At 39.0% G+C, this 24,542-nt stretch overlaps 8 protein-coding genes and 1 long non-coding RNA gene across 9 annotated transcripts; all 9 read right to left on the reverse strand.

Annotated features, from left to right (window-relative positions):
* Positions 1-1,230: 1,230 nt before the first annotated feature.
* Positions 1,231-2,593, reverse strand: LOC130635362 (putative gastrointestinal growth factor xP4). Its single transcript, XM_057444695.1, has 7 exons — positions 2,457-2,593; positions 2,263-2,373; positions 2,052-2,186; positions 1,844-1,978; positions 1,637-1,774; positions 1,409-1,540; positions 1,231-1,335 (listed from the first exon to the last, which is right to left on the reverse strand). Exons 1-6 carry the CDS (start codon positions 2,515-2,517, stop codon positions 1,410-1,412), a joined length of 711 nt encoding a protein of 236 aa, XP_057300678.1. The 5' UTR covers positions 2,518-2,593; the 3' UTR covers positions 1,231-1,335; position 1,409.
* A 1,698-nt stretch (positions 2,594-4,291) lies between these two features.
* LOC130635363 (putative gastrointestinal growth factor xP4) lies at positions 4,292-5,103 on the reverse strand. Its single transcript, XM_057444696.1, has 4 exons — positions 4,973-5,103; positions 4,766-4,903; positions 4,538-4,669; positions 4,292-4,464 (listed from the first exon to the last, which is right to left on the reverse strand). Exons 1-3 carry the CDS (start codon positions 5,094-5,096, stop codon positions 4,539-4,541), a joined length of 393 nt encoding a protein of 130 aa, XP_057300679.1. The 5' UTR covers positions 5,097-5,103; the 3' UTR covers positions 4,292-4,464; position 4,538.
* A 2,014-nt stretch (positions 5,104-7,117) lies between these two features.
* Positions 7,118-8,791, reverse strand: LOC130635364 (putative gastrointestinal growth factor xP4). Its single transcript, XM_057444697.1, has 7 exons — positions 8,716-8,791; positions 8,522-8,632; positions 8,311-8,445; positions 8,103-8,237; positions 7,896-8,033; positions 7,668-7,799; positions 7,118-7,594 (listed from the first exon to the last, which is right to left on the reverse strand). The coding sequence occupies exons 1-6, from the start codon at positions 8,774-8,776 to the stop codon at positions 7,669-7,671; spliced, it is 711 nt and encodes a 236-aa protein (XP_057300680.1). The 5' UTR covers positions 8,777-8,791; the 3' UTR covers positions 7,118-7,594; position 7,668.
* Positions 8,792-9,423: 632 nt separating this feature from the next.
* On the reverse strand, positions 9,424-11,994 carry LOC130635366 (putative gastrointestinal growth factor xP4). The gene is made up of 7 exons (XM_057444698.1): positions 11,847-11,994; positions 11,653-11,763; positions 11,442-11,576; positions 11,234-11,368; positions 11,027-11,164; positions 10,798-10,929; positions 9,424-10,724 (listed from the first exon to the last, which is right to left on the reverse strand). The coding sequence occupies exons 1-6, from the start codon at positions 11,905-11,907 to the stop codon at positions 10,799-10,801; spliced, it is 711 nt and encodes a 236-aa protein (XP_057300681.1). The 5' UTR covers positions 11,908-11,994; the 3' UTR covers positions 9,424-10,724; position 10,798.
* A 1,607-nt stretch (positions 11,995-13,601) lies between these two features.
* LOC130635367 (putative gastrointestinal growth factor xP4) lies at positions 13,602-15,054 on the reverse strand. The gene is made up of 7 exons (XM_057444699.1): positions 14,969-15,054; positions 14,775-14,885; positions 14,564-14,698; positions 14,356-14,490; positions 14,149-14,286; positions 13,921-14,052; positions 13,602-13,847 (listed from the first exon to the last, which is right to left on the reverse strand). Exons 1-6 carry the CDS (start codon positions 15,027-15,029, stop codon positions 13,922-13,924), a joined length of 711 nt encoding a protein of 236 aa, XP_057300682.1. The 5' UTR covers positions 15,030-15,054; the 3' UTR covers positions 13,602-13,847; position 13,921.
* A 1,734-nt stretch (positions 15,055-16,788) lies between these two features.
* Positions 16,789-18,244, reverse strand: LOC130635368 (putative gastrointestinal growth factor xP4). The gene is made up of 7 exons (XM_057444700.1): positions 18,099-18,244; positions 17,905-18,015; positions 17,694-17,828; positions 17,486-17,620; positions 17,279-17,416; positions 17,051-17,182; positions 16,789-16,977 (listed from the first exon to the last, which is right to left on the reverse strand). Exons 1-6 carry the CDS (start codon positions 18,157-18,159, stop codon positions 17,052-17,054), a joined length of 711 nt encoding a protein of 236 aa, XP_057300683.1. The 5' UTR covers positions 18,160-18,244; the 3' UTR covers positions 16,789-16,977; position 17,051.
* A 1,341-nt stretch (positions 18,245-19,585) lies between these two features.
* On the reverse strand, positions 19,586-21,374 carry LOC130635369 (putative gastrointestinal growth factor xP4). The gene is made up of 7 exons (XM_057444702.1): positions 21,229-21,374; positions 21,035-21,145; positions 20,824-20,958; positions 20,616-20,750; positions 20,409-20,546; positions 20,181-20,312; positions 19,586-20,107 (listed from the first exon to the last, which is right to left on the reverse strand). The coding sequence occupies exons 1-6, from the start codon at positions 21,287-21,289 to the stop codon at positions 20,182-20,184; spliced, it is 711 nt and encodes a 236-aa protein (XP_057300685.1). The 5' UTR covers positions 21,290-21,374; the 3' UTR covers positions 19,586-20,107; position 20,181.
* Positions 21,375-23,065: 1,691 nt separating this feature from the next.
* LOC130635371 (uncharacterized) lies at positions 23,066-23,678 on the reverse strand. Its single transcript, XR_008982150.1, has 3 exons — positions 23,539-23,678; positions 23,311-23,442; positions 23,066-23,237 (listed from the first exon to the last, which is right to left on the reverse strand). It is a non-coding gene; the product is annotated as an uncharacterized LOC130635371 (long non-coding RNA).
* Positions 23,679-23,731: 53 nt separating this feature from the next.
* On the reverse strand, positions 23,732-24,506 carry LOC130635370 (trefoil factor 2-like). The gene is made up of 4 exons (XM_057444703.1): positions 24,359-24,506; positions 24,165-24,275; positions 23,954-24,088; positions 23,732-23,880 (listed from the first exon to the last, which is right to left on the reverse strand). The coding sequence occupies exons 1-4, from the start codon at positions 24,417-24,419 to the stop codon at positions 23,747-23,749; spliced, it is 441 nt and encodes a 146-aa protein (XP_057300686.1). The 5' UTR covers positions 24,420-24,506; the 3' UTR covers positions 23,732-23,746.
* Between the last annotated feature and the right edge of the window lie 36 nt (positions 24,507-24,542).

The following is a 24,542-nucleotide window of genomic DNA, read 5'->3' on the forward strand; positions in this document are numbered from 1 at the left end:
GATTTAAGTACCAATACGCGCTGCATCGTGCGCCTTTTTTGTCAGGGATGAAGAGATAAAAAAAAAGAATTTTCTAATATACTTCAAAATTTACGTCAACGTAACCCTGTTTTGACAACTAGGGATACGTTTTCCTGTTTAACATGCTATTAACATTTCTTATTAAGAACAATGCTGGAGATGAGTAGTCGAAATGAAATACGTGCGTTTAACGTCACTGCTTTAATTGGACGTTAAGTATTTTTATCCCATGACTTTTCATTAATGCCCCTGCGCTGTCATTTATATACCCTCGATAACGGCTTGGTTATAAACGGCACTAGCGGGCCTTATACAGTATTATTTACTGATAGCTATTTTAAATCAGTATATACGGGAAATCCACAGCACTGATTGGGTAAAAGCCTCAACGACGAGCTTCATACAGCCCGGTGCAATTTTTGACCTTGTAACATACATATTAATAACTATAAATGCATACAAATAACATTGGAAAAAATAGCCAAACACATCCACACTGAAAAATGAAGTTGCAGTAAATCCTAAATCACGATTCACTCCGTAAGAATCAGAAAAACATGTTCCACGTTCGGTGTCGCAGATAAAAGAAAATGCTTTTAAAAACATTAACAGCACAATGAAAAACAAGCAAAACAACGTCGAATTTATGTGATAAACATGTATTTGAAAAATTGAAACAATAAAACTCAAATGGAAAGTTCTCTATTTTTTTTACAACCTTGTCATCTTACGAGAAATATTACTCTCGGTCAGCGTAGCGACCTCGCATGTTCGGTCTATGCTTTTGACCTCGCATAAACTTTCTCGGTACAGATAGACAAGTTATTTTATGTTGTATTAATAACGCCCGCAAAAGTAGCCTTTTTGTATTTAGATTTATGCTTTCCGTATCCGCCCTGACATTTTTGACTATCAAAATTGTGGCTCCGAATGAGACAGAATTGCCAAGTTGACAAAGTAGCAAAAAACGGCATTATCCGGTTAATAACGCCTTGGATAGAAATGCTCACGCCACGCTTGCACGGTTGCATTGCGATTCTGGGTATGGCGGCGCCAGAAGATTTCAGGCTTTACTAAATAACGCTTACTACTCCTTTCATCAAATACGGACACTCAAGGCACCCTATGCAATAATTCAAATGTGTTTGGCTGCAGCGACATGACAAAAAGAAAATTGGCAGTCAAATCATTCATCTCCTACTGGATCTTATTGGGAAGGAAAAGTTCATATATTAGAGGTATTTATTTGACAACATATTTTTACAACAATGAGTACACTAAAGTTCGCATATAATCTTCCGAAGGTCCTCGTATCTAAACGAAAGGAAGTACATATTAAGCTCGTGGCCCGAAATGACTTGCTTACAAAAGTGTTCGCGACTTTTACCTCATCGGTAATAACACCATGGCCCACGACCGGGCAATGAATTATAGCAGCAACCTCTTTTCATGCATTCGAATTCTGTTATACCAGGATAGCCGCAGTCGTCACGTTCTGTTGCCTTGCGCAGACATTTTTCTAACGAAAATTCAACACAAACCAGCAGTAAAAACTTTAAGGATCGCGCATTATGTTATTTTGCGACGAATGTGGAGAGCGTACTTCTATGCTTACCTAGGCGGTGGTAGCACCACGGTCCACTTTGGTTTAGCAATTCACTATAACAACAGCCTTTCTTCTCGCATGCCCGCTTCGTTATGCCTGGATAACCACAATCATGACGTCTTGTTGCTGCTATTTTCCGGCATTTTTCTAAAATTACGGATGGAAGAGTACACAATGCTTTCAAAATACCTAATCAGTAAGAGCGGAACAACTTACCTTGCCTGTAATAACACCACGGTCCCTTTTCCTTGATCGCGTTGTAACAGCATCCTTTTTTGACGCAATCTGATTTGCTTATCCCAGGGTAACCACAATCTTCACGTTTGTTTGCTTCAATCATGGGACAGTTTGCTAGAGTATTTTGAGAAATAATTAGTGGCCCAAATTGTCAGTGTTAATGCCGAAAACATAGTCGAAAATTTACCTTTTCGATGATAACACCACGGGCCAGCCACCTTTAATTCGCCATAACAACATCCCTTTCTCAAGCAATCCAACGGACTAATTCCATGGTAGCCACAATCAACGCGCATTGACGCCTTTATGTTTCGACATTTTGCTATTACGAAACAAATTAGGTAGATTCACAACTAAAATGCAATGACAACCCCCTCAAGTGTAAGAAGCCGTATTACCTCCACATGTGTTGCAAAGCCTTGGGCAATGACTGGAAACGATTTTCTTTGAACAACTAGTTGATCTAACCACAGAGCACAAGATATTTCTGTTGCTGCAAACTCTTGTAGCTGAAAAATTAAGAACAAATGCAATTTTTTTATTATTGCGACGAAACATTGACGGCAATTGCAATGAAGAAGCATTAAAATACCTGTGGCAGCGGCAAAAGCCAAAACAACAAAACAAATCACGTAAATCTGATATTTCCTCATGATTCCGGCTCTTATTTCGTCGGTGCGCGAATCGTATTAGTCCAATTCATGTCAAAGCCTTCTTTATACGCTCTTTTCTCTCTAATTACTGTAATTAATGAGTGCTTATAATCAAGATGGCCGTTTACAAATTACAACGTAAATTCGCCTCCGGGGAAGATATTGTGCATGTAGCATTCACCGTTTAAACTCTTGTGGGTTTCGCTTTGAAATATGTTGACACGGTCTATGAAGATCATTGTTGATTGTTGAATAAACGGAAGGTTTTTATCGGAGTGGTGTAGGACTAGGGTGCACACGAATCACACACGAGTTATTCTTGTCTTCGGTGACCAAACCAACAATTCCCAATCATACATGCGTGTTATACTTTCAAGAGATCGTTCTTTCGCGGTGAAGGTGATATTCCCTTCAATTTCAATGAATATGAAACAAAAGAGCTAAATTCCATCAGAAGGATGCGTTGCCAATCCTAGATCATTGGATTGTTCATTATACGACGTTCTGACAATGTCTTGTTGTTTTAGATAACTCACATGTCGAAACTATTTTTGTTGCGTACTACATCACATCTAGAAGGTGTCCATTCACACAAGACACGGTCGATTTTGCGGATTTAAGTACCAATACGCGCTGCATCGTGCGCCTTTTTTGTCAGGGATGAAGAGATAAAAAAAAAGAATTTTCTAATATGCTTCAAAATTTACGTCAACGTAACCCTGTTTTGACAACTAGGGATACGTTTCCCTGTTTAACATGCTATTAACATTTCTTATTAAGAACAATGCTGGAGATGAGTAGTCGAAATGAAATACGTGCGTTTAAGGTCACTGCTTCAATTGGACGTTAAGTATTTTTATCCCATGACTTTTCATTAATGCCCCTGCGCTGTCATTTATATACCCTCGATAACGGCTTGGTTATAAACGGCACTAGCGGGCCTTATACAGTATTATTTACTGATAGCTATTTTAAATCAGTATATACGGGAAATCCACAGCACTGATTGGGTAAAAGCCTCAACGACGAGCTTCATACAGCCCGGTGCAATTTTTGACCTTGTAACATACATATTAATAACTATAAATGCATACAAATAACATTGGAAAAAATAGCCAAACACATCCACACTGAAAAATGAAGTTGCAGTAAATCCTAAATCACGATTCACTCCGTAAGAATCAGAAAAACATGTTCCACGTTCGGTGTCGCAGATAAAAGAAAATGCTTTTAAAAACATTAACAGCACAATGAAAAACAAGCAAAACAACGTCGAATTTATGTGATAAACATGTATTTGAAAAATTGAAACAATAAAACTCAAATGGAAAGTTCTCTATTTTTTTACAACCTTGTCATCTTACGAGAAATATTACTCTCGGTCAGCGTAGCGACCTCGCATGTTCGGTCTATGCTTTTGACCTCGCATAAACTTTCTCGGTACAGATAGACAAGTTATTTTATGTTGTATTAATAACGCCCGCAAAAGTAGCCTTTTTGTATTTAGATTTATGCTTTCCGTATCCGCCCTGACATTTTTGACTATCAAAATTGTGGCTCCGAATGAGACAGAATTGCCAAGTTGACAAAGTAGCAAAAAACGGCATTATCCGGTTAATAACGCCTTGGATAGAAATGCTCACGCCACGCTTGCACGGTTGCATTGCGATTCTGGGTATGGTGGCGCCAGAAGATTTCAGGCTTTACTAAATAACGCTTACTACTCCTTTCATCAAATACGGACACTCAAGGCACCCTATGCAATAATTCAAATGTGTTTGGCTGCAGCGACATGACAAAAAGAAAATTGGCAGTCAAATCATTCATCTCCTACTGGATCTTATTGGGAAGGAAAAGTTCATATATTAGAGGTATTTATTTGACAACATATTTTTACAACAATGAGTACACTAAAGTTCGCATATAATCTTCCGAAGGTCCTCGTATCTAAACGAAAGGAAGTACATATTAAGCTCGTGGCCCGAAATGACTTGCTTACAAAAGTGTTCGCGACTTTTACCTCATCGGTAATAACACCATGGCCCACGACCGGGCAATGAATTATAGCAGCAACCTCTTTTCATGCATTCGAATTCTGTTATACCAGGATAGCCGCAGTCGTCACGTTCTGTTGCTTTGCGCAGACATTTTTCTAACGAAAATTCAACACAAACCAGCAGTAAAAACTTTAAGGATCGCGCATTATGTTATTTTGCGACGAATGTGGAGAGCGTACTTCTATGCTTACCTAGGCGGTGGTAGCACCACGGTCCACTTTGGTTTAGCAATTCACTATAACAACAGCCTTTCTTCTCGCATGCCCGCTTCGTTATGCCTGGATAACCACAATCATGACGTCTTGTTGCTGCTATTTTCCGGCATTTTTCTAAAATTACGGATGGAAGAGTACACAATGCTTTCAAAATACCTAATCAGTAAGAGCGGAACAACTTACCTTGCCTGTAATAACACCACGGTCCCTTTTCCTTGATCGCGTTGTAACAGCATCCTTTTTTGACGCAATCTGATTTGCTTATCCCAGGGTAACCACAATCTTCACGTTTGTTTGCTTCAATCATGGGACATTTTGCTAGAGTATTTTGAGAAATAATTAGTGGCCCAAATTGTCAGTGTTAATGCCGAAAACATAGTCGAAAATTTACCTTTTCGATGATAACACCACGGGCCAGCCACCTTTAATTCGCCATAACAACATCCCTTTCTCAAGCAATCCAACGGACTAATTCCATGGTAGCCACAATCAACGCGCATTGACGCCTTTATGTTTCGACATTTTGCTATTACGAAACAAATTAGGTAGATTCACAACTAAAATGCAATGACAACCCCCTCAAGTGTAAGAAGCCGTATTACCTCCACATGTGTTGCAAAGCCTTGGGCAATGACTGGAAACGATTTTCTTTGAACAACTAGTTGATCTAACCACAGAGCACAAGATATTTCTGTTGCTGCAAACTCTTGTAGCTGAAAAATTAAGAACAAATGCAATTTTTTTATTATTGCGACGAAACATTGACGGCAATTGCAATGAAGAAGCATTAAAATACCTGTGGCAGCGGCAAAAGCCAAAACAACAAAACAAATCACGTAAATCTGATATTTCCTCATGATTCCGGCTCTTATTTCGTCGGTGCGCGAATCGTATTAGTCCAATTCATGTCAAAGCCTTCTTTATACGCTCTTTTCTCTCTAATTACTGTAATTAATGAGTGCTTATAATCAAGATGGCCGTTTACAAATTACAACGTAAATTCGCCTCCGGGGAAGATATTGTGCATGTAGCATTCACCGTTTAAGCTCTTGTGGGTTTCGCTTTGAAATATGTTGACACGGTCTATGAAGATCATTGTCGATTGTTGAATAAACGGAAGGTTTTTATCGGAGTGGTGTAGGACTAGGGTGCACACGAATCACACACGAGTTATTCTTGTCTTCGGTGACCAAACCAACAATTCCCAATCATACATGCGTGTTATACTTTCAAGAGATCGTTCTTTCGCGGTGAAGGTGATATTCCCTTCAATTTCAATGAATATGAAACAAAAGAGCTAAATTCCATCAGAAGGATGCGTTGCCAATCCTAGATCATTGGATTGTTCATTATACGACGTTCTGACAATGTCTTGTTGTTTTAGATAACTCACATGTCGAAACTATTTTTGTTGCGTACTACATCACATCTAGAAGGTGTCCATTCACACAAGACACGGTCGATTTTGCGGATTTAAGTACCAATACGCGCTGCATCGTGCGCCTTTTTTGTCAGGGATGAAGAGATAAAAAAAAAGAATTTTCTAATATGCTTCATAATTTACGTCAACGTAACCCTGTTTTGACAACTAGGGATACGTTTCCCTGTTTAACATGCTATTAACATTTCTTATTAAGAACAATGCTGGAGATGAGTAGTCGAAATGAAATATGTGCGTTTAACGTCACTGCTTTAATTGGACGTTAAGTATTTTTATCCCATGACTTTTCATTAATGCCCCTGCGCTGTCATTTATATACCCTCGATAACGGCTTGGTTATAAACGGCACTAGCGGGCCTTATACAGTATTATTTACTGATAGCTATTTTAAATCAGTATATACGGGAAATCCACAGCACTGATTGGGTAAAAGCCTCAACGACGAGCTTCATACAGCCCGGTGCAACTTTTGACCTTGTAACATACATATTAATAACTATAAATGCATACAAATAACATTGGAAAAAATAGCCAAACACATCCACACTGAAAAATGAAGTTGCAGTAAATCCTAAATCACGATTCACTCCGTCAGAATCAGAAAAACATGTTCCACGTTCGGTGTCGCAGATAAAAGAAAATGCTTTTAAAAACATTAACAGCACAATGAAAAACAAGCAAAACAACGTCGAATTTATGTGATAAACATGTATTTGAAAAATTGAAACAATAAAACTTAAATGGAAAGTTCTCTATTTTTTTTACAACCTTGTCATCTTACGAGAAATATTACTCTCGGTCAGCGTAGCGACCTCGCATGTTCGGTCTATGCTTTTGACCTCGCATAAACTTTCTCGGTACAGATAGACAAGTTATTTTATGTTGTATTAATAACGCCCGCAAAAGTAGCCTTTTTGTATTTAGATTTATGCTTTCCGTATCCGCCCTGACATTTTTGACTATCAAAATTGTGGCTCCGAATGAGACAGAATTGCCAAGTTGACAAAGTAGCAAAAAACGGCATTATCCGGTTAAAAACGCCTTGGATAGAAATGCTCACGCCACGCTTGCACGGTTGCATTGCGATTCTGGGTATGGCGGCGCCAGAAGATTTCAGGCTTTACTAAATAACGCTTACTACTCCTTTCATCAAATACGGACACTCAAGGCACCCTATGCAATAATTCAAATGTGTTTGGCTGCAGCGACATGACAAAAAGAAAATTGGCAGTCAAATCATTCATCTCCTACTGGATCTTATTGGGAAGGAAAAGTTCATATATTAGAGGTATTTATTTGACAACATATTTTTACAACAATGAGTACACTAAAGTTCGCATATAATCTTCCGAAGGTCCTCGTATCTAAACGAAAGGAAGTACATATTAAGCTCGTGGCCCGAAATGACTTGCTTACAAAAGTGTTCGCGACTTTTACCTCATCGGTAATAACACCATGGCCCACGACCGGGCAATGAATTATAGCAGCAACCTCTTTTCATGCATTCGAATTCTGTTATACCAGGATAGCCGCAGTCGTCACGTTCTGTTGCTTTGCGCAGACATTTTTCTAACGAAAATTCAACACAAACCAGTAGTAAAAACTTTAAGGATCGCGCATTATGTTATTTTGCGACGAATGTGGAGAGCGTACTTCTATGCTTACCTAGGCGGTGGTAGCACCACGGTCCACTTTGGTTTAGCAATTCACTATAACAACAGCCTTTCTTCTCGCATGCCCGCTTCGTTATGCCTGGATAACCACAATCATGACGTCTTGTTGCTGCTATTTTCCGGCATTTTTCTAAAATTACGGATGGAAGAGTACACAATGCTTTCAAAATACCTAATCAGTAAGAGCGGAACAACTTACCTTGCCTGTAATAACACCACGGTCCCTTTTCCTTGATCGCGTTGTAACAGCATCCTTTTTTGACGCAATCTGATTTGCTTATCCCAGGGTAACCACAATCTTCACGTTTGTTTGCTTCAATCATGGGACAGTTTGCTAGAGTATTTTGAGAAATAATTAGTGGCCCAAATTGTCAGTGTTAATGCCGAAAACATAGTCGAAAATTTACCTTTTCGATGATAACACCACGGGCCAGCCACCTTTAATTCGCCATAACAACATCCCTTTCTCAAGCAATCCAACGGACTAATTCCATGGTAGCCACAATCAACACGCATTGACGCCTTTATGTTTCGACATTTTGCTATTACGAAACAAATTAGGTAGATTCACAACTAAAATGCAATGACAACCCCCTCAAGTGTAAGAAGCCGTATTACCTCCACATGTGTTGCAAAGCCTTGGGCAATGACTGGAAACGATTTTCTTTGAACAACTAGTTGATCTAACCACAGAGCACAAGATATTTCTGTTGCTGCAAACTCTTGTAGCTGAAAAATTAAGAACAAATGCAATTTTTTTATTATTGCGACGAAACATTGACGGCAATTGCAATGAAGAAGCATTAAAATACCTGTGGCAGCGGCAAAAGCCAAAACAACAAAACAAATCCCGTAAATCTGATATTTCCTCATGATTCCGGCTCTTATTTCGTCGGTGCGCGAATCGTATTAGTCCAATTCATGTCAAAGCCTTCTTTATACGCTCTTTTCTCTCTAATTACTGTAATTAATGAGTGCTTATAATCAAGATGGCCGTTTACAAATTACAACGTAAATTCGCCTCCGGGGAAGATATTGTGCATGTAGCATTCACCGTTTAAACTCTTGTGGGTTTCGCTTTGAAATATGTTGACACGGTCTATGAAGATCATTGTTGATTGTTGAATAAACGGAAGGTTTTTATCGGAGTGGTGTAGGACTAGGGTGCACACGAATCACACACGAGTTATTCTTGTCTTCGGTGACCAAACCAACAATTCCCAATCATACATGCGTGTTATACTTTCAAGAGATCGTTCTTTCGCGGTGAAGGTGATATTCCCTTCAATTTCAATGAATATGAAACAAAAGAGCTAAATTCCATCAGAAGGATGCGTTGCCAATCCTAGATCATTGGATTGTTCATTATACGACGTTCTGACAATGTCTTGTTGTTTTAGATAACTCACATGTCGAAACTATTTTTGTTGCGTACTACATCACATCTAGAAGGTGTCCATTCACACAAGACACGGTCGATTTTGCGGATTTAAGTACCAATACGCGCTGCATCGTGCGCCTTTTTTGTCAGGGATGAAGAGATAAAAAAAAAGAATTTTCTAATATGCTTCAAAATTTACGTCAACGTAACCCTGTTTTGACAACTAGGGATACGTTTCCCTGTTTAACATGCTATTAACATTTCTTATTAAGAACAATGCTGGAGATGAGTAGTCGAAATGAAATACGTGCGTTTAACGTCACTGCTTCAATTGGACGTTAAGTATTTTTATCCCATGACTTTTCATTAATGCCCCTGCGCTGTCATTTATATACCCTCGATAACGGCTTGGTTATAAACGGCACTAGCGGGCCTTATACAGTATTATTTACTGATAGCTATTTTAAATCAGTATATACGGGAAATCCACAGCACTGATTGGGTAAAAGCCTCAACGACGAGCTTCATACAGCCCGGTGCAACTTTTGACCTTGTAACATACATATTAATAACTATAAATGCATACAAATAACATTGGAAAAAATAGCCAAACACATCCACACTGAAAAATGAAGTTGCAGTAAATCCTAAATCACGATTCACTCCGTCAGAATCAGAAAAACATGTTCCACGTTCGGTGTCGCAGATAAAAGAAAATGCTTTTAAAAACATTAACAGCACAATGAAAAACAAGCAAAACAACGTCGAATTTATGTGATAAACATGTATTTGAAAAATTGAAACAATAAAACTCAAATGGAAAGTTCTCTATTTTTTTTACAACCTTGTCATCTTACGAGAAATATTACTCTCGGTCAGCGTAGCGACCTCGCATGTTCGGTCTATGCTTTTGACCTCGCATAAACTTTCTCGGTACAGATAGACAAGTTATTTTATGTTGTATTAATAACGCCCGCAAAAGTAGCCTTTTTGTATTTAGATTTATGCTTTCCGTATCCGCCCTGACATTTTTGACTATCAAAATTGTGGCTCCGAATGAGACAGAATTGCCAAGTTGACAAAGTAGCAAAAAACGGCATTATCCGGTTAATAACGCCTTGGATAGAAATGCTCACGCCACGCTTGCACGGTTGCATTGCGATTCTGGGTATGGCGGCGCCAGAAGATTTCAGGCTTTACTAAATAACGCTTACTACTCCTTTCATCAAATACGGACACTCAAGGCACCCTATGCAATAATTCAAATGTGTTTGGCTGCAGCGACATGACAAAAAGAAAATTGGCAGTCAAATCATTCATCTCCTACTGGATCTTATTGGGAAGGAAAAGTTCATATATTAGAGGTATTTATTTGACAACATATTTTTACAACAATGAGTACACTAAAGTTCGCATATAATCTTCCGAAGGTCCTCGTATCTAAACGAAAGGAAGTACATATTAAGCTCGTGGCCCGAAATGACTTGCTTACAAAAGTGTTCGCGACTTTTACCTCATCGGTAATAACACCATGGCCCACGACCGGGCAATGAATTATAGCAGCAACCTCTTTTCATGCATTCGAATTCTGTTATACCAGGATAGCCGCAGTCGTCACGTTCTGTTGCTTTGCGCAGACATTTTTCTAACGAAAATTCAACACAAACCAGCAGTAAAAAACTTTAAGGATCGCGCATTATGTTATTTTGCGACGAATGTGGAGAGCGTACTTCTATGCTTACCTAGGCGGTGGTAGCACCACGGTCCACTTTGGTTTAGCAATTCACTATAACAACAGCCTTTCTTCTCGCATGCCCGCTTCGTTATGCCTGGATAACCACAATCATGACGTCTTGTTGCTGCTATTTTCCGGCATTTTTCTAAAATTACGGATGGAAGAGTACACAATGCTTTCAAAATACCTAATCAGTAAGAGCGGAACAACTTACCTTGCCTGTAATAACACCACGGTCCCTTTTCCTTGATCGCGTTGTAACAGCATCCTTTTTTGACGCAATCTGATTTGCTTATCCCAGGGTAACCACAATCTTCACGTTTGTTTGCTTCAATCATGGGACAGTTTGCTAGAGTATTTTGAGAAATAATTAGTGGCCCAAATTGTCAGTGTTAATGCCGAAAACATAGTCGAAAATTTACCTTTTCGATGATAACACCACGGACCAGCCACCTTTAATTCGCCATAACAACATCCCTTTCTCAAGCAATCCAACGGACTAATTCCATGGTAGCCACAATCAACGCGCATTGACGCCTTTATGTTTCGACATTTTGCTATTACGAAACAAATTAGGTAGATTCACAACTAAAATGCAATGACAACCCCCTCAAGTGTAAGAAGCCGTATTACCTCCACATGTGTTGCAAAGCCTTGGGCAATGACTGGAAACGATTTTCTTTGAACAACTAGTTGATCTAACCACAGAGCACAAGATATTTCTGTTGCTGCAAACTCTTGTAGCTGAAAAATTAAGAACAAATGCAATTTTTTTATTATTGCGACGAAACATTGACGGCAATTGCAATGAAGAAGCATTAAAATACCTGTGGCAGCGGCAAAAGCCAAAACAACAAAACAAATCACGTAAATCTGATATTTCCTCATGATTCCGGCTCTTATTTCGTCGGTGCGCGAATCGTATTAGTCCAATTCATGTCAAAGCCTTCTTTATACGCTCTTTTCTCTCTAATTACTGTAATTAATGAGTGCTTATAATCAAGATGGCCGTTTACAAATTACAACGTAAATTCGCCTCCGGGGAAGATATTGTGCATGTAGCATTCACCGTTTAAACTCTTGTGGGTTTCGCTTTGAAATATGTTGACACGGTCTATGAAGATCATTGTTGATTGTTGAATAAACGGAAGGTTTTTATCGGAGTGGTGTAGGACTAGGGTGCACACGAATTACACACGAGTTATTCTTGTCTTCGGTGACCAAACCAACAATTCCCAATCATACATGCGTGTTATACTTTCAAGAGATCGTTCTTTCGCGGTGAAGGTGATATTCCCTTCAATTTCAATGAATATGAAACAAAAGAGCTAAATTCCATCAGAAGGATGCGTTGCCAATCCTAGATCATTGGATTGTTCATTATACGACGTTCTGACAATGTCTTGTTGTTTTAGATAACTCACATGTCGAAACTATTTTTGTTGCGTACTACATCACATCTAGAAGGTGTCCATTCACACAAGACACGGTCGATTTTGCGGATTTAAGTACCAATACGCGCTGCATCGTGCGCCTTTTTTGTCAGGGATGAAGAGATAAAAAAAAAGAATTTTCTAATATGCTTCAAAATTTACGTCAACGTAACCCTGTTTTGACAACTAGGGATACGTTTCCCTGTTTAACATGCTATTAACATTTCTTATTAAGAACAATGCTGGAGATGAGTAGTCGAAATGAAATACGTGCGTTTAACGTCACTGCTTCAATTGGACGTTAAGTATTTTTATCCCATGACTTTTCATTAATGCCCCTGCGCTGTCATTTATATACCCTCGATAACGGCTTGGTTATAAACGGCACTAGCGGGCCTTATACAGTATTATTTACTGATAGCTATTTTAAATCAGTATATACGGGAAATCCACAGCACTGATTGGGTAAAAGCCTCAACGACGAGCTTCATACAGCCCGGTGCAACTTTTGACCTTGTAACATACATATTAATAACTATAAATGCATACAAATAACATTGGAAAAAATAGCCAAACACATCCACACTGAAAAATGAAGTTGCAGTAAATCCTAAATCACGATTCACTCCGTCAGAATCAGAAAAACATGTTCCACGTTCGGTGTCGCAGATAAAAGAAAATGCTTTTAAAAACATTAACAGCACAATGAAAAACAAGCAAAACAACGTCGAATTTATGTGATAAACATGTATTTGAAAAATTGAAACAATAAAACTCAAATGGAAAGTTCTCTATTTTTTTTACAACCTTGTCATCTTACGAGAAATATTACTCTCGGTCAGCGTAGCGACCTCGCATGTTCGGTCTATGCTTTTGACCTCGCATAAACTTTCTCGGTACAGATAGACAAGTTATTTTATGTTGTATTAATAACGCCCGCAAAAGTAGCCTTTTTGTATTTAGATTTATGCTTTCCGTATCCGCCCTGACATTTTTGACTATCAAAATTGTGGCTCCGAATGAGACAGAATTGCCAAGTTGACGATGTAGCAAAAAACGGCATTATCCGGTTAATAACGCCTTGGATAGAAATGCTCACGCCACGCTTGCACGGTTGCATTGCGATTCTGGGTATGGTGGCGCCAGAAGATTTACTAAATAACGCTTACTACTCCTTTCATCAAATACGGACACTCAAGGCACCCTATGCAATAATTCAAATGTGTTTGGCTGCAGCGACATGACAAAAAGAAAATTGGCAGTCAAATCATTCATCTCCTACTGGATCTTATTGGGAAGGAAAAGTTCATATATTAGAGGTATTTATTTGACAACATATTTTTACAACAATGAGTACACTAAAGTTCGCATATAATCTTCCGAAGGTCCTCGTATCTAAACGAAAGGAAGTACATATTAAGCTCGTGGCCCGAAATGACTTGCTTACAAAAGTGTTCGCGACTTTTACCTCATCGGTAATAACACCATGGCCCACGACCGGGCAATGAATTATAGCAGCAACCTCTTTTCATGCATTCGAATTCTGTTATACCAGGATAGCCGCAGTCGTCACGTTCTGTTGCTTTGCGCAGACATTTTTCTAACGAAAATTCAACACAAACCAGCAGTAAAAACTTTAAGGATCGCGCATTATGTTATTTTGCGACGAATGTGGAGAGCGTACTTCTATGCTTACCTAGGCGGTGGTAGCACCACGGTCCACTTTGGTTTAGCAATTCACTATAACAACAGCCTTTCTTCTCGCATGCCCGCTTCGTTATGCCTGGATAACCACAATCATGACGTCTTGTTGCTGCTATTTTCCGGCATTTTTCTAAAATTACGGATGGAAGAGTACACAATGCTTTCAAAATACCTAATCAGTAAGAGCGGAACAACTTACCTTGCCTGTAATAACACCACGGTCCCTTTTCCTTGATCGCGTTGTAACAGCATCCTTTTTTGACGCAATCTGATTTGCTTATCCCAGGGTAACCACAATCTTCACGTTTGTTTGCTTCAATCATGGGACAGTTTGCTAGAGTATTTTGAGAAATAATTAGTGGCCCAAATTGTCAGTGTTAATGCCGAAAACATAGTCGAAAATTTACCTTTTCGATGATAACACCACGGGCCAGCCACCTTTAATTCGCCATAACAACATCCCTTTCTCAAGCAATCCAACGGACTAATTCCATGGTAGCCACAATCAACGCGCATTGACGCCTTTATGTTTCGACATTTTGCTATTACGAAACAAATTAGGTAGATTCACAACTAAAATGCAATGACAACCCCCTCAAGTGTAAGAAGCCGTATTACCTCCACATGTGTTGCAAAGCCTTGGGCAATGACTGGAAACGATTTTCTTTGAACAACTAGTTGATCTAACCACAGAGCACAAGATATTTCTGTTGCTGCAAACTCTTGTAGCTGAAAAATTAAGAACAAATGCAATTTTTTTATTATTGCGACGAAACATTGACGGCAATTGCAATGAAGAAGCATTAAAATACCTGTGGCAGCGGCAAAAGCCAAAACAACAAAACAAATCACGTAAATCTGATATTTCCTCATGATTCCGGCTCTTGTTTCGTCGGTGCGCGAATCGTATTAGTCCAATTCATGTCAAAGCCTTCTTTATACGCTCTTTTCTCTCTAATTACTGTAATTAATGAGTGCTTATAATCAAGATGGCCGTTTACAAATTACAACGTAAATTCGCCTCCGGGGAAGATATTGTGCATGTAGCATTCACCGTTTAAACTCTTGTGGGTTTCGCTTTGAAATATGTTGACACGGTCTATGAAGATCATTGTTGATTGTTGAATAAACGGAAGGTTTTTATCGGAGTGGTGTAGGACTAGGGTGCACACGAATCACACACGAGTTATTCTTGTCTTCGGTGACCAAACCAACAATTCCCAATCATACATGCGTGTTATACTTTCAAGAGATCGTTCTTTCGCGGTGAAGGTGATATTCCCTTCAATTTCAATGAATATGAAACAAAAGAGCTAAATTCCATCAGAAGGATGCGTTGCCAATCCTAGATCATTGGATTGTTCATTATACGACGTTCTGACAATGTCTTGTTGTTTTAGATAACTCACATGTCGAAACTATTTTTGTTGCGTACTGCATCACATCTAGAAGGTGTCCATTCACACAAGACACGGTCGATTTTGCGGATTTAAGTACCAATACGCGCTGCATCGTGCGCCTTTTTTGTCAGGGATGAAGAGATAAAAAAAAAGAATTTTCTAATATGCTTCAAAATTTACGTCAACGTAACCCTGTTTTGACAACTAGGGATACGTTTCCCTGTTTAACATGCTATTAACATTTCTTATTAAGAACAATGCTGGAGATGAGTAGTCGAAATGAAATACGTGCGTTTAACGTCACTGCTTCAATTGGACGTTAAGTATTTTTATCCCATGACTTTTCATTAATGCCCCTGCGCTGTCATTTATATACCCTCGATAACGGCTTGGTTATAAACGGCACTAGCGGGCCTTATACAGTATTATTTACTGATAGCTATTTTAAATCAGTATATACGGGAAATCCACAGCACTGATTGGGTAAAAGCCTCAACGACGAGCTTCATACAGCCCGGTGCAACTTTTGACCTTGTAACATACATATTAATAACTATAAATGCATACAAATAACATTGGAAAAAATAGCCAAACACATCCACACTGAAAAATGAAGTTGCAGTAAATCCTAAATCACGATTCACTCCGTAAGAATCAGAAAAACATGTTCCACGTTCGGTGTCGCAGATAAAAGAAAATGCTTTTAAAAACATTAACAGCACAATGAAAAACAAGCAAAACAACGTCGAATTTATGTGATAAACATGTATTTGAAAAATTGAAACAATAAAACTCAAATGGAAAGTTCTCTATTTTTTTTACAACCTTGTCATCTTACGAGAAATATTACTCTCGGTCAGCGTAGCGACCTCGCATGTTCGGTCTATGCTTTTGACCTCGCATAAACTTTCTCGGTACAGATAGACAAGTTATTTTATGTTGTATTAATAACGCCCGCAAAAGTAGCCTTTTTGTATTTAGATTTATGCTTTCCGTATCCGCCCTGACATTTTTGACTATCAAAATTGTGGCTCCGAATGAGACAGAATTGCCAAGTTGACAAAGTAGCAAAAAACGGCATTATCCGGTTAATAACGCCTTGGATAGAAATGCTCACGCCACGCTTGCACGGTTGCATTGCGATTCTGGGTATGGCGGCGCCAGAAGATTTCAGGCTTTACTAAATAACGCTTACTACTCCTTTCATCAAATACGGACACTCAAGGCACCCTATGCAATAATTCAAATGTGTTTGGCTGCAGCGACATGACAAAAAGAAAATTGGCAGTCAAATCATTCATCTCCTACTGGATCTTATTGGGAAGGAAAAGTTCATATATTAGAGGTATTTATTTGACAACATATTTTTACAACAATGAGTACACTAAAGTTCGCATATAATCTTCCGAAGGTCCTCGTATCTAAACGAAAGGAAGTACATATTAAGCTCGTGGCCCGAAATGACTTGCTTACAAAAGTGTTCGCGACTTTTACCTCATCGGTAATAACACCATGGCCCACGACCGGGCAATGAATTATAGCAGCAACCTCTTTTCATGCATTCGAATTCTGTTATACCAGGATAGCCGCAGTCGTCACGTTCTGTTGCTTTGCGCAGACATTTTTCTAACGAAAATTCAACACAAACCAGCAGTAAAAACTTTAAGGATCGCGCATTATGTTATTTTGCGACGAATGTGGAGAGCGTACTTCTATGCTTACCTAGGCGGTGGTAGCACCACGGTCCACTTTGGTTTAGCAATTCACTATAACAACAGCCTTTCTTCTCGCATGCCCGCTTCGTTATGCCTGGATAACCACAATCATGACGTCTTGTTGCTGCTATTTTCCGGCATTTTTCTAAAATTACGGATGGAAGAGTACACAATGCTTTCAAAATACCTAATCAGTAAGAGCGGAACAACTTACCTTGCCTGTAATAACACCACGGTCCCTTTTCCTTGATCGCGTTGTAACAGCATCCTTTTTTGACGCAATCTGATTTGCTTATCCCAGGGTAACCACAATCTTCACGTTTGTTTGCTTCAATCATGGGACAGTTTGCTAGAGTATTTTGAGAAATAATTAGTGGCCCAAATTGTCAGTGTTAATGCCGAAAACATAGTCGAAAATTTACCTTTTCGATGATAACACCACGGGCCAGCCACCTTTAATTCGCCATAACAACATCCCTTTCTCAAGCAATCCAACGGACTAATTCCATGGTAGCCACAATCAACGCGCATTGACGCCTTTATGTTTCGACATTTTGCTATTACGAAACAAATTAGGTAGATTCACAACTAAAATGCAATGACAACCCCCTCAAGTGTAAGAAGCCGTATTACCTCCACATGTGTTGCAAAGCCTTGGGCAATGACTGGAAACGATTTTCTTTGAACAACTAGTTGATCTAACCACAGAGCACAAGATATTTCTGTTGCTGCAAACTCTTGTAGCTGAAAAATTAAGAACAAATGCAATTTTTTTATTATTGCGACGAAACATTGACGGCAATTGCAATGAAGAAGCATTAAAATACCTGTGGCAGCGGCAAAAGCCAAAACAACAAAACAAATCACGTAAATCTGATATTTCCTCATGATTCCGGCTCTTATTTCGTCGGTGCGCGAATCGTATTAGTCCAATTCATGTCAAAGCCTTCTTTATACGCTCTTTTCTCTCTAATTACTGTAATTAATGAGTGCTTATAATCAAGATGGCCGTTTACAAATTACAACGTAAATTCGCCTCCGGGGAAGATATTGTGCATGTAGCATTCACCGTTTAAACTCTTGTGGGTTTCGCTTTGAAATATGTTGACACGGTCTATGAAGATCATTGTTGATTGTTGAATAAACGGAAGGTTTTTATCGGAGTGGTGTAGGACTAGGGTGCACACGAATCACACACGAGTTATTCTTGTCTTCGGTGACCAAACCAACAATTCCCAATCATACATGCGTGTTATACTTTCAAGAGATCGTTCTTTCGCGGTGAAGGTGATATTCCCTTCAATTTCAATGAATATGAAACAAAAGAGCTAAATTCCATCAGAAGGATGCGTTGCCAATCCTAGATCATTGGATTGTTCATTATACGACGTTCTGACAATGTCTTGTTGTTTTAGATAACTCACATGTCGAAACTATTTTTGTTGCGTACTACATCACATCTAGAAGGTGTCCATTCACACAAGACACGGTCGATTTTGCGGATTTAAGTACCAATACGCGCTGCATCGTGCGCCTTTTTTGTCAGGGATGAAGAGATAAAAAAAAAAAATTTTCTAATATGCTTCAAAATTTACGTCAACGTAACCCTGTTTTGACAACTAGGGATACGTTTCCCTGTTTAACATGCTATTAACATTTCTTATTAAGAACAATGCTGGAGATGAGGAGTCGAAATGAAATACGTGCGTTTAACGTCACTGCTTCAATTGGACGTTAAGTATTTTTATCCCATGACTTTTCATTAATGCCCCTGCGCTGTCATTTATATACCCTCGATAACGGCTTGGTTATAAACGGCACTAGCGGGCCTTATACAGTATTATTTACTGATAGCTATTTTAAATCAGTATATACGGGAAATCCACAGCACTGATTGGGTAAAAGCCTCAACGACGAGCTTCATACAGCCCGGTGCAACTTTTGACCTTGTAACATACATATTAATAACTATAAATGCATACAAATAACATTGGAAAAAATAGCCAAACACATCCACACTGAAAAATGAAGTTGCAGTAAATCCTAAATCACGATTCACTCCGTCAGAATCAGAAAAACATGTTCCACGTTCGGTGTCGCAGATAAAAGAAAATGCTTTTAAAAACATTAACAGCACAATGAAAAACAAGCAAAACAACGTCGAATTTATGTGATAAACATGTATTTGAAAAATTGAAACAATAAAACTCAAATGGAAAGTTCTCTATTTTTTTTACAACCTTGTCATCTTACGAGAAATATTACTCTCGGTCAGCGTAGCGACCTCGCATGTTCGGTCTATGCTTTTGACCTCGCATAAACTTTCTCGGTACAGATAGACAAGTTATTTTATGTTGTATTAATAACGCCCGCAAAAGTAGCCTTTTTGTATTTAGATTTATGCTTTCCGTATCCGCCCTGACATTTTTGACTATCAAAATTGTGGCTCCGAATGAGACAGAATTGCCAAGTTGACAAAGTAGCAAAAAACGGCTTTATCCGGTTAAAAACGCCTTGGATAGAAATGCTCACGCCACGCTTGCACGGTTGCATTGCGATTCTGGGTATGGCGGCGCCAGAAGATTTCAGGCTTTACTAAATAACGCTTACTACTCCTTTCATCAAATACGGACACTCAAGGCACCCTATGCAATAATTCAAATGTGTTTGGCTGCAGCGACATGACAAAAAGAAAATTGGCAGTCAAATCATTCATCTCCTACTGGATCTTATTGGGAAGGAAAAGTTCATATATTAGAGGTATTTATTTGACAACATATTTTTACAACAATGAGTACACTAAAGTTCGCATATAATCTTCCGAAGGTCCTCGTATCTAAACGAAAGGAAGTACATATTAAGCTCGTGGCCCGAAATGACTTGCTTACAAAAGTGTTCGCGACTTTTACCTCATCGGTAATAACACCATGGCCCACGACCGGGCAATGAATTATAGCAGCAACCTCTTTTCATGCATTCGAATTCTGTTATACCAGGATAGCCGCAGTCGTCACGTTCTGTTGCTTTGCGCAGACATTTTTCTAACGAAAATTCAACACAAACCAGCAGTAAAAACTTTAAGGATCGCGCATTATCTTATTTTGCGACGAATGTGGAGAGCGTACTTCTATGCTTACCTAGGCGGTGGTAGCACCACGGTCCACTTTGGTTTAGCAATTCACTATAACAACAGCCTTTCTTCTCGCATGCCCGCTTCGTTATGCCTGGATAACCACAATCATGACGTCTTGTTGCTGCTATTTTCCGGCATTTTTCTAAAATTACGGATGGAAGAGTACACAATGCTTTCAAAATACCTAATCAGTAAGAGCGGAACAACTTACCTTGCCTGTAATAACACCACGGTCCCTTTTCCTTGATCGCGTTGTAACAGCATCCTTTTTTGACGCAATCTGATTTGCTTATCCCAGGGTAACCACAATCTTCACGTTTGTTTGCTTCAATCATGGGACAGTTTGCTAGAGTATTTTGAGAAATAATTAGTGGCCCAAATTGTCAGTGTTAATGCCGAAAACATAGTCGAAAATTTACCTTTTCGATGATAACACCACGGGCCAGCCACCTTTAATTCGCCATAACAACATCCCTTTCTCAAGCAATCCAACGGACTAATTCCATGGTAGCCACAATCAACGCGCATTGACGCCTTTATGTTTCGACATTTTGCTATTACGAAACAAATTAGGTAGATTCACAACTAAAATGCAATGACAACCCCCTCAAGTGTAAGAAGCCGTATTACCTCCACATGTGTTGCAAAGCCTTGGGCAATGACTGGAAACGATTTTCTTTGAACAACTAGTTGATCTAACCACAGAGCACAAGATATTTCTGTTGCTGCAAACTCTTGTAGCTGAAAAATTAAGAACAAATGCAATTTTTTTATTATTGCGACGAAACATTGACGGCAATTGCAATGAAGAAGCATTAAAATACCTGTGGCAGCGGCAAAAGCCAAAACAACAAAACAAATCACGTAAATCTGATATTTCCTCATGATTCCGGCTCTTATTTCGTCGGTGCGCGAATCGTATTAGTCCAATTCATGTCAAAGCCTTCTTTATACGCTCTTTTCTCTCTAATTACTGTAATTAATGAGTGCTTATAATCAAGATGGCCGTTTACAAATTACAACGTAAATTCGCCTCCGGGGAAGATATTGTGCATGTAGCATTCACCGTTTAAACTCTTGTGGGTTTCGCTTTGAAATATGTTGACACGGTCTATGAAGATCATTGTTGATTGTTGAATAAACGGAAGGTTTTTATCGGAGTGGTGTAGGACTAGGGTGCACACGAATCACACACGAGTTATTCTTGTCTTCGGTGACCAAACCAACAATTCCCAATCATACATGCGTGTTATACTTTCAAGAGATCGTTCTTTCGCGGTGAAGGTGATATTCCCTTCAATTTCAATGAATATGAAACAAAAGAGCTAAATTCCATCAGAAGGATGCGTTGCCAATCCTAGATCATTGGATTGTTCATTATACGACGTTCTGACAATGTCTTGTTGTTTTAGATAACTCACATGTCGAAACTATTTTTGTTGCGTACTACATCACATCTAGAAGGTGTCCATTCACACAAGACACGGTCGATTTTGCGGATTTAAGTACCAATACGCGCTGCATCGTGCGCCTTTTTTGTCAGGGATGAAGAGATAAAAAAAAAGAATTTTCTAATATGCTTCAAAATTTACGTCAACGTAACCCTGTTTTGACAACTAGGGATACGTTTCCCTGTTTAACATACTATTAACATTTCTTATTAAGAACAATGCTGGAGATGAGTAGTCGAAATGAAATACGTGCGTTTAACGTCACTGCTTCAATTGGACGTTAAGTATTTTTATCCCATGACTTTTCATTAATGCCCCTGCGCTGTCATTTATATACCCTCGATAACGGCTTGGTTATAAACGGCACTAGCGGGCCTTATACAGTATTATTTACTGATAGCTATTTTAAATCAGTATATACGGGAAATCCACAGCACTGATTGGGTAAAAGCCTCAACGACGAGCTTCATACAGCCCGGTGCAACTTTTGACCTTGTAACATACATATTAATAACTATAAATGCATACAAATAACATTGGAAAAAATAGCCAAACACATCCACACTGAAAAATGAAGTTGCAGTAAATCCTAAATCACGATTCACTCCGTCAGAATCAGAAAAACATGTTCCACGTTCGGTGTCGCAGATAAAAGAAAATGCTTTTAAAAACATTAACAGCACAATGAAAAACAAGCAAAACAACGTCGAATTTATGTGATAAACATGTATTTGAAAAATTGAAACAATAAAACTCAAATGGAAAGTTCTCTATTTTTTTTACAACCTTGTCATCTTACGAGAAATATTACTCTCGGTCAGCGTAGCGACCTCGCATGTTCGGTCTATGCTTTTGACCTCGCATAAACTTTCTCGGTACAGATAGACAAGTTATTTTATGTTGTATTAATAACGCCCGCAAAAGTAGCCTTTTTGTATTTAGATTTATGCTTTCCGTATCCGCCCTGACATTTTTGACTATCAAAATTGTGGCTCCGAATGAGACAGAATTGCCAAGTTGACAAAGTAGCAAAAAACGGCATTATCCGGTTAATAACGCCTTGGATAGAAATGCTCACGCCACGCTTGCACGGTTGCATTGCGATTCTGGGTATGGCGGCGCCAGAAGATTTCAGGCTTTACTAAATAACGCTTACTACTCCTTTCATCAAATACGGACACTCAAGGCACCCTATGCAATAATTCAAATGTGTTTGGCTGCAGCGACATGACAAAAAGAAAATTGGCAGTCAAATCATTCATCTCCTACTGGATCTTATTGGGAAGGAAAAGTTCATATATTAGAGGTATTTATTTGACAACATATTTTTACAACAATGAGTACACTAAAGTTCGCATATAATCTTCCGAAGGTCCTCGTATCTAAACGAAAGGAAGTACATATTAAGCTCGTGGCCCGAAATGACTTGCTTACAAAAGTGTTCGCGACTTTTACCTCATCGGTAATAACACCATGGCCCACGACCGGGCAATGAATTATAGCAGCAACCTCTTTTCATGCATTCGAATTCTGTTATACCAGGATAGCCGCAGTCGTCACGTTCTGTTGCTTTGCGCAGACATTTTTCTAACGAAAATTCAACACAAACCAGCAGTAAAAACTTTAAGGATCGCGCATTATGTTATTTTGCGACGAATGTGGAGAGCGTACTTCTATGCTTACCTAGGCGGTGGTAGCACCACGGTCCACTTTGGTTTAGCAATTCACTATAACAACAGCCTTTCTTCTCGCATGCCCGCTTCGTTATGCCTGGATAACCACAATCATGACGTCTTGTTGCTGCTATTTTCCGGCATTTTTCTAAAATTACGGATGGAAGAGTACACAATGCTTTCAAAATACCTAATCAGTAAGAGCGGAACAACTTACCTTACCTGTAATAACACCACGGTCCCTTTTCCTTGATCGCGTTGTAACAGCATCCTTTTTTGACGCAATCTGATTTGCTTATCCCAGGGTAACCACAATCTTCACGTTTGTTTGCTTCAATCATGGGACAGTTTGCTAGAGTATTTTGAGAAATAATTAGTGGCCCAAATTGTCAGTGTTAATGCCGAAAACATAGTCGAAAATTTACCTTTTCGATGATAACACCACGGGCCAGCCACCTTTAATTCGCCATAACAACATCCCTTTCTCAAGCAATCCAACGGACTAATTCCATGGTAGCCACAATCAACGCGCATTGACGCCTTTATGTTTCGACATTTTGCTATTACGAAACAAATTAGGTAGATTCACAACTAAAATGCAATGACAACCCCCTCAAGTGTAAGAAGCCGTATTACCTCCACATGTGTTGCAAAGCCTTGGGCAATGACTGGAAACGATTTTCTTTGAACAACTAGTTGATCTAACCACAGAGCACAAGATATTTCTGTTGCTGCAAACTCTTGTAGCTGAAAAATTAAGAACAAATGCAATTTTTTTATTATTGCGACGAAACATTGACGGCAATTGCAATGAAGAAGCATTAAAATACCTGTGGCAGCGGCAAAAGCCAAAACAACAAAACAAATCACGTAAATCTGATATTTCCTCATGATTCCGGCTCTTATTTCGTCGGTGCGCGAATCGTATTAGTCCAATTCATGTCAAAGCCTTCTTTATACGCTCTTTTCTCTCTAATTACTGTAATTAATGAGTGCTTATAATCAAGATGGCCG

Source organism: Hydractinia symbiolongicarpus, chromosome 3 (genome assembly GCF_029227915.1).
Source record: "Hydractinia symbiolongicarpus strain clone_291-10 chromosome 3, HSymV2.1, whole genome shotgun sequence".
NCBI classification, from domain to species: Eukaryota; Metazoa; Cnidaria; class Hydrozoa; order Anthoathecata; family Hydractiniidae; genus Hydractinia; species Hydractinia symbiolongicarpus.